Source organism: Podarcis filfolensis (genome assembly GCF_964270895.1).
Source record: "Podarcis filfolensis genome assembly, chromosome: 4".
NCBI classification, from domain to species: domain Eukaryota; kingdom Metazoa; phylum Chordata; class Lepidosauria; order Squamata; family Lacertidae; genus Podarcis; species Podarcis filfolensis.
Window position 1 is genome coordinate 91,311,640 of NC_139607.1, and position 8,963 is coordinate 91,320,602.

General features: G+C 44.4%; 1 protein-coding gene across 15 annotated transcripts in view; it reads left to right on the forward strand.

Moving 5' to 3' along the window:
- The window catches only part of PICALM (phosphatidylinositol binding clathrin assembly protein), a 63,858-nt gene extending 54,899 nt beyond the window's left edge, over nucleotides 1–8,959 (forward strand). For 6 of the 15 annotated variants that reach the window (XM_083609823.1, XM_083609826.1, XM_083609816.1 and 3 more), the window contains 3 exons: nucleotides 270–374; nucleotides 5,682–5,784; nucleotides 7,348–8,959. In XM_083609823.1, the coding sequence (XP_083465949.1) occupies nucleotides 270–374; nucleotides 5,682–5,774 (198 nt within the window). In that variant the 3' untranslated portion in view covers nucleotides 5,775–5,784; nucleotides 7,348–8,959. The remainder of the gene's footprint in view (nucleotides 1–269; nucleotides 375–5,681; nucleotides 5,785–7,347) is intronic. The other 9 variants (XM_083609825.1, XM_083609820.1, XM_083609830.1 and 6 more) reach the window with 2 other exon arrangements.
- Nucleotides 8,960–8,963: the final 4 nt, after the last annotated feature.

Below are 8,963 nucleotides of genomic sequence, written 5' to 3' on the forward strand. Positions count from 1 at the left end.
GCTTGGTATATCACACTAGATGTTGTTCAAAGTTTTTAGCTCAATGTAGAAACGTGAAGCAGTAGCCTATCTAAAAGCGTGGAAAGGTGCATAGGAACACAGACCAAAAGTTCCCAATGCTTGGTTGCTGGAAGCTTTTTTAAATGTTCCATTAATTATTTCCTTTACAGTGCCACTAACTAAACTGTACAGTTGGAGGCAATTTCTGGTGGTGGTCTCTTTTAAAGAGCTGTGCATGAAATTAATTCTTTGCTGTTCTGGATTTTTAGCCATCCCAAATGGGAGGAGTACCAGTAATGACGCAACCAACCTTAATATACAGCCAACCTGTCATGAGACCTCCAAATCCTTTTGGTCCTGTATCGGGAGCCCAGGTGGGTGTGGAACTGGCCTACAAAGCCGTATGCTTCTGGCAGCTCACAAGCTAGTCAACAAGAGCATTGTGTGTATATTTGGTCATGTTGTCAGTTGGTGCATTACTTTGGCTTCAACCGTTAAGCCTGCTCAGCCTGGGAAACTTGCAGCCCCAAGGAAGGAATGGTGAAGATGGGATGGAGGAAAGCTAACAGTGCCAAAAGGCCCTTAGCAAGCAAGGTGAGGATAGTCCAGGAGGAGATGGCGCTGAAGGAAAGTTTGAGAAGGCACCTTGTCATTAGAAGAGAGTGCTTTCAGGTATTAAGAGACAGAGGATGGTAAGGAAGAGGGAGCAGCAGTTCTTCATAGTTAGCAGTGGCAAACATTGCGGTGTCGTGTCCCCCCGCCATGTTTCTGGACTACAACTCCCATGGTTCCTAACACTGGCCATGTTCACCAGGACTGAGAGGAGCCAGAGTTCAGCATCAGAAGAGTAGGCAGCAAATAGTACTGTTCAGTTTTCTGTTGAAAAGCTAAGCTAAGGTGTCAGAGTGGCACTGCTTTTAGCAGGGGTGTTCTAGATCTTTATTAAAGAGAGAAGAGGTGATAGGAAGAAAGTCTGATTAAGGCTGCAGATAAAACTTAGCTTTTCTAGGTGCCACTTCAGGAGTGGCAATTTCCTCCATTAATGGTACTACTTCGTACAAAACCACAGGCTAGCCAAGTGTAGTAGGCACTGATTGGTGGCATGCATGCGGTTGTTTATCTGCTTGTACACATTCTGGGAAGGAGTGGCCAGTTGTGGGTTCACATTGCGTTTGTACACAGCAGAAGAGATGTGTGTGCAATTGTCATGTTTGTTCATTTGTTGCAGGAAACTTTTCGCCTTTGAAATCAGCCCTAAATTTGCCCTCAAAAGGACCCAAGCTTGTTCCAGTAGGATGTGGCACATACAGTTCTCCTTTTTCTATTCTAGTATGGAAATCAAGAGGTTTAATCATAGAGTCTTGCCTGCTGTAACTTTTAAACTACTACTTGGTTTTTTTCTGTTACACACACACACACACACACACACACACACACACACACACCATTTTCATCCCTTATATTTGCACTGTACTCTGTGGCTCCTCTTTTACTGCTTGTGTAACATATTCAGAATTTGAGACAATCTAGAGTGGTGGGTACAAGCTATTCTTTAGCTGTGCATACTTGGGAGTTGAGCTTAGGACATTAATGTAGGTCTTTCAGATCTGCCAGCCATTGGACTGGCAAATATTTGACACAACTCGCCCTCCCTAGCAGGTGCACTTCAAGTGCCACTAAACTTTGCTTCATTGATGTTTGTCCATGGAACATTCCCTGATGTAACCCTGCATAAAATGAAGCAAGGCTGTTTGGTGGATTGCACCCATTGGTGATTTATTGATGATATGTTGAACAGCAATCTAAAGCTTATTGGTTCAGTAAAAATGAACAAAGATTGTGTTTTACTAAAGGGATGTGCTTGGCCGAGAACTCCAAAGGTAGTGGCACATATATTGAGATGGAAGAAAGGAAGATTGATATCCTGAGGCCCAAACTGTTCCCTGATTTGGATGTTTATAGTTCTTTTCCCTTTTGAAAGAAGCAGGTATATTTGTTCATGTTGACCTAGGTATTACGTGAATGCATCCAGTTCTTAGTAAATATTAGGTTATAGGGCATGGTTTCTGTACTTCCCTGGTGAGAAAATGTGAGGTTTGACTCTTGGGAGTTATTCTTGAGATTGAGATGGGATGTCACAAGCTGAATCCTACAGTGTCCTTGAGTCTGTTGAATAGTTTCCTAAAGCAATGGAAGGTGCAGTGGCTTTCACTTGTAAGTCTAAAATAGCTTTGGGGAAGGAGCTCTATGTTCCTTAGTAAGCAGGGAATGAGAATTTGGCTGTTCAGCTGGAAGCATAAATTAGAAAGCCTTCCTGAAGATGGGACTTTACCACTTCAGAATGCAAGTAGGTACTAGCATTGTTGGGGAACATTTGATATGTAAAGGACCCACTCATAAAAATCCTAGTATATCAGGGAGAAGACCTGGGTCAAATCCTGCTTGGTAGTTTTGTTCCGGACAGTGGAAGCATTATGTCGTCTGCTGTTCTTCCCTGGCACATATTCAGAAGTGATGACATGTCTTACAGCAGTTTCCACTATGCATCTCTTGTGAATGTCTAGATTTATCTTAACTATGTACATAATGGGTGAGGAAATAGGTTTCCTCTGGAAACCCCAGATGTTGGGAAATGTACCCTTTAATTGAGGCACTTGCTGAGATTGCTGCTGGATGGAGCTGTTTGTCATTCCTCCTTACACTCTGCTTTACTGTGCTGATGTCAGATTTATTAGCGTTTCTTGGGAAAGGGAACAAAGGCCCGTTGTGGGAGCCTGTTTGCTGCTCTGAACCCTGGCAGTATTTGGCTTCTTGCTCTGCCCCCTGTTCCTCCACACTAGACGCATTGTGTACCCAGCGCCTGCTTCAGGGTTCTGAAAGAGCGTCTCCCCTTTGGTCACCTGTTGGTCTTGGCAGCTCTTTTGTTAGCAAAACTGCACGAGCGGGAGTGCCTTCCACATAACACGAACTGAGCATGTTGCAAAACTAACTTGCGTGGATGAGTCTTGACTTCCATCAGTGCCATGAAGCTGAAAGAGACCATTCATGGAACCTCCCTCCTCTTCATTCATCTACATAATTTTCGCTTTCCTCTTCCATATCCACTTAATCATCTCCAGACACCGCCTACTAGGAAAAAACAACAACATTTAGTTTCTGCCTTGGTTAGCCAATGGTCCCTTAAACTCAGAAACGGCAAGCCCTAGTTCATGTAGGCGTCCATTGATTTGGCTTCCGTGTGGTAGGAGGCTTGTAGCAGCCAGCAGAGATGGGGAGCATGTGGCTCTCCAGATGTTGGACTCCAGGAATTATGGGAGCTGTAGTACACCAACATCTGGAGCACCAGTTTCCCCATCCTCAAGCTACCGGCTGCCAACTGCAGCAGCTCTCCATAGATAGCTTGTTGCTCCATAACTGTTGCAGCAACAGAGGGAAAAGGAGGTCAACTCTCCTGTTTGGTGTGCTCTTGGAGGTGAGCAGGGGGCACAAAGGTTGGAAGGAGCTTCTTCACAGGTGGCTGTAGCAACTGTTAAAATATTTCAGCTACTATAGCCACCAGGAGGCTTCTCGCCACTTGGAACATTGAGAGTGCTGGGTGAACCAGGACTGCGTCAGAAGCTGCATCTTGCCTTTTTCATGTGTGGAAAATTGCACCTGATTGTTCCCATGATTATTCTTTCCCTGTACAAAAGGGGAGGCGACTTCTTGCATTCAGAGAAGAAAATTTATCACTGTTCAAGGATTTTGATTATAATAACTTCCTTGGGAGTGACTGAAACGATTTGATTCTTTCAAAGAGAAGCCAGAAAATGTTCCCTAGTCTCAAAGAAGGCTAGTAGATGTGTTTGATTGATTTTATATATAAAAAACACAAATCAATCAGGGTGTGTGTGTGTGTGTGTGTTTCTATTTGAAATAATCAAATTGGATTGCCATCACCAAGGACTGGAAATGCACTGGAAAATCTTCTCCACAGCTCTGAAGTTGCCTTTTCTGTCATTAAGACCTTTCCAATGTGTCATCTTTGGTCACAGCTGGGAGACCAGCCATGAACATTTAGGAAGGGGCCAGTTGGATGGTGAGGCTTGGTAATAGGTCTGAGCAATGGCCATGAAGTGGCCGTATCTTAAAATAACTGTACGTGACAAATAAACTACATCTTGCATAAAACAAGTATGCTGCCAGTGAACGGCTATGGGATGTATAGGTTAAGCAATTGCACATATTGATGCTGTGCAGATCATTCGGGCGATAAATGTGACCGGGGGGGGGGGGGAGGCAGTCCCTTGCACTTTGTGCAGGAATGTGCACTAACAAAACAGAAAGACCGTACCCATCTGTCAGCTGCATTTGACTCTCCCTCTGGTGGATGTTCGCCGTTCTGTGTTGATCCAAGCAAATTGAGGAAACTGAATTGTTTGGCGTGGGGAGAGAACATTCCGGAAGAACAAAACAAAAATACACAGAGCATAGTAGAGCTATGGAATTTGCTCCCACAGGAAGTAGAGACGGCCACCAACTCTGGATGGCTTCAGAGGGGGATTAGGCAAAATTATGCAGGATCAAGTTGTCAGTGGCTACAAGCCATGATGATTGTGTTCTGCCTCCGCTGTTGGAGGTAATGCGTCTCTGAGAACCTGTTGCTAGGAATTGCCAGTTGGAGTGCTTTTGTACTCGGGTCCTGTATGTGGGCTTCCCATGGGCATTGGTTGGCTACTGTGAGCCCAGGATGCTGGACTAGATGGGTCTTTGGCCCGCTCCAGCAGGGTCTTCTTATGGTCTAATGTTATGCTCTTAATAGAGAGAGTCCTGGGCTTGGATACAAAGGGCTGCTTCATGCATGCGTCAGGCTGCCCAGTGGATTTTCACTTTCTAACAGTAGGCTTCTCCTCCCCGCTCAATTACGCCATGTAACTATTACTGGAAATCAGGTTTTCTTTTCTTAAAAAGTGTGCCCGTGCAGAATGCATTGCTGCTGTTCAAGGAATGGAGTAGTTGGCTGTGAAAGTCTAGTTTGGCCCATGTTTGTCAACCTCATCCCTTGCAAGCCACTTCTGTCCTTCAGGCCCTACTTTCCCCCTGTACTAGAGAAAGTGTAAGACCACAGCAGTTAACAGTGAACAAGTGTTTGTATGGTATTTTAATGGTTAATGTTAATACAGATACGTATGTTTCTCAAGAGAACATAAGGATATACAGCCAGACACATGCGGCCCTCTTTCTGCTGCTTATGCAGCTTTTGGCACCTAATGCTGCACATTGGCCATCCATGGAATGTAAATAAATGTTAAGTGAGGCCTGGTTGTCATAGGTTGTTTTGAAAGCTAACTTCAGGTCTAGCTTCTGCTGTTTTCAGAAACACACTCTGTTGTGCCTAGTTGGGACTGGTAACTATTGGAGACCATTGCCATACCCTCTGGATAAAGTGCTGGTGATTTCTGCCAGTCACATGCCAGAAATTCACCTTTGCCTATAGGTAACCTTCTAATGTCTGCATCTGTCATACCATTGGGGCAGATTTCAACTTAGCATGCAATCAGACCTTTTCTTTTTAACCAGCCCACTTCAGTCCTAACTACCTGTCTTAAGCCCCTCCTCTCCATCACTACATTTTCTGCCTTCATATTTCTGTCATTGAGGCCTTCTTTTTCTCTTTCCTTCTCTGACATCTTCTTTCCCAGCTGTCTGCAGCATCCAGCCCATCCACTCAGAGTCCACACAGAGCTTCAGGGAAGGATCCTTTTGCAGAGCTCTCCCTCCAGGATTTCTTATAGGACAATTTAGGTATTGCATGTTAACTCTGGGGGCACTGCAAGCTCGGATAATGCCTCGTTTGCTAACGTCCCTAGCAATATTCATCCTCACATTAAAATGACACAGTCTGGGGCTTTGTAAATTTGCATGTTGTTATTCTGTGACCTGCTATAAACCACGGCTGCTAATGTGGGATGCAAGAGAAGAAGAATATTATTATTATTATTATTATTATTATTATTATTATTATTATTATTATTATTATACCACCCTTCATCCAAAGATCCCAGGGCGGTTCACAACAGAGAAATACAAAATGAGAATGCATAATAAAAACAAAAACTCATCGCCCCCCTCCCACAATCACCTTTAAAAAGGCCGGGTTGACAAGAAACATTTTCACCTGGTGCTTAAAGATACATAATGAAGATGTCAGGTGAGCCTCCCTGGGGAGAGCATTTCAGAAACAGGGAGCCACTGCAGAAAAGGCCAGTTCTCATGTTGCCACCCTCCAGACCTCTCGTGGATAAGGCACATGAAGAAGGGCCTCAGATGATGGTCGCAGGGTCCAGGTTGGTTCATATGGGGAGAGGCAGTCCTTGAGGTATTGTGGTCCTGAGCTGTTTAGGGCTTTATTTGTCAAAACCAGCACTTTGAATTGGGCCCGGAAACTCATTGACAGCTAGTGCAGTTGGACCAGGATTGGTGTAAATAATGCTCAAACCGCCTTGCCTGGTGAGTAAGCTGGCCACCAGATTGTGCACCGGCTAAAGGTTCCAAACCGTCTTCAGAGGCAGCCCTACATATAATGTGTTGCAGCCTAGAGGTGGTCCACCAGCATCTGGAGGGGGTACAGGTTCTCTGCCCTTAATGCTAGACTTCTCATGCACCCCAACCCTCTTTCCCCATGTGAAATAACTGAACCTCACATTCTCCAGAACAGAATCTTCACTAGCCCTGCAACTGAGCACATTGTGGGAAGAAGGCAAGTGGATTGACAGGCTGTCATTGCATAATTTGTTCCCATTTATTGGAATGTTCATGCTCCAGAAAATGTACATTCTCTCCCCCCCCCCCACCTCTTGTCAATACCTTTGTTTTGTTTTGTTTTTTGCATAGCCTCCTAGGTCTAAAGCCCTCGTCTCTTTCAAGAGAGATGTGCTTTGACGTACTATATAGAAATCCATAATCCCTCCTGTAACTGCCATAATGCTGTTTTCTGTTCATTTTATTGTCACCTGAAGAAATGACCTGAGATTCCTTCGCCAGTTTTATGACCGCAGTTTCCCATCCTCTCGGCTGCAGCTCAAGGGTTGCAGCCCACAGTTTAATTGCTTATCGCCCCAGAGGGCGATACAAGTGCAGTCGTTGCCAATGTGCCCTCTGGCTCTCTGGAAATGGGAATAGACCTGCACATTCTACATGCAATAGGGAAATGCTGATCTTCGTTATACTGAAGCGCTATATATCTCTGTATTCCTGGTCTGCCACCTTGGAACCTACTTAGCCTATGGCCAGTGAATGGACGTTTGGAGGGGGAGGGCAGGTTAGTTGTGCAAACCCGTAAAACGGATGCCTTTCTTGTCTCCTCAGATACAATTCATGTAACCGCACCAGAAGGGGTGGGGCAGGAACAGTTCCAGAAAGACCCGTGCTCAACAACAGACCCTTCTTTCCAGCCAAATCAGAACTGATGCCTCAGCTCTCCTCTTCACTAGAACGGCCTGGTAAAACCACACAAGGCCCCACGACAGCAGTAGGAGCACCAACAACATAGGGCAGCCTTGAACCCCCGCAGCACTCTCGGTATAAAACCAAGAATTGCCACAATTTTGGTGTGGGATCTCTTTTTTCTTTTTCTTTCTCCCCCTTCCTGGTGACTTCTAATCATGTCAGTAACTCGCCACCTGTTTTAACACTCTCCGTCAATAACACACACACACACAGAAGGAAGCCTCTTATTTTGCCACGAAGGGTACAACAAGCACCTGGAACTGCCGCTTGGAACGAAGAGCTGGGCATCCTCTTACCGTTAACTCCAACGACTTTCTCTAGGGGATCAAATCCGAAAACACCCTTTTAATTCTGCCATTTCCTCTCTGCAGTCATCGCAAATGTTAGACTCAATAATGGAAAGTTTTAACTTTTTAAAAAAAGAATTATATATTCCGTTTGCATAGACATTCCTTTATGTATTATTGTTTGTATTTATTTATGATTATCAGTTTAAGTAACAATGTATCACAAAGCCTCCTTTGCGGGGAAATGAGCGTGGATGTATACAGTACGTCTCCCTTTTGGAGTTTCTTTTTCCCCCCTTCCCTCCCTCCCTCTCTTCCCATTTTTATTCACGAGAACTATTCTGATTCAGAGTGCATCTTCACTCCAGTAACGCACCCAAACTACACAGAGCACTGAGTACGTTCAATGGTCTGAAAACACCAATTGTCCAAACTCCATGGGAATTAGTTCTGTTAAGGATTTTGGCAAGGGGTGGGGGGGGAGAAAAACAGCTGACTGGTTGGGAGGAGCACAGAATTTCTCGACCAGATGTTGGTGCTTCTGGGATGAACTTTTTTCCTTGCTTTGTGCTTGGCATGTCATTTATCTTACACTTGACGTACGGCCTTTCCAAAATGAATGTGAGGAATTGCTTTCATTTTTAAAGACTTTCCTTCTTCTCTGTACAAAAACCAAGCAAACCCCGATACAAACTTCTGAGGTATTACGTGAAAAAAAGCCTTCGATCTTTTCTTCTTCTTTATTTGCTAGTGCCAGCTCCATGATCATGTATCGTGAAATAGAATAAAAACTCAGAAGAGAAGTTGTGTCTTTACTAAAGGGCACAACCCCAACCACCAAGTTCCCCAGCAGAAGCTCCATTCAGTCCGGTCTGGTGAGGGGCTTGTGCAGGAGAACTTCCTGGTGGGGTTGGCCTTTCAATGTTGTAGGAACCCTTTTAGTTTTTCTGCAGAATTTGAAGCAGCACTGTTGATCGGTGCTTTGTGTAAATACAATCATACCAGTTTGGGTGGCATCTGGGGCCTTAAGAAGGATAGTCAAAAGGCATGAAAGCAATTCTGTACATGAATTAAGCATACTTGCTGCATTGTCTCCGCAGATTCTATTTTTGTTTAAAATGTTTAAAAGTACGTTAGCAAAAAAAAAAAGGTGGATTTTCAAATAAAATGCAGCTTCCACAGAATTTC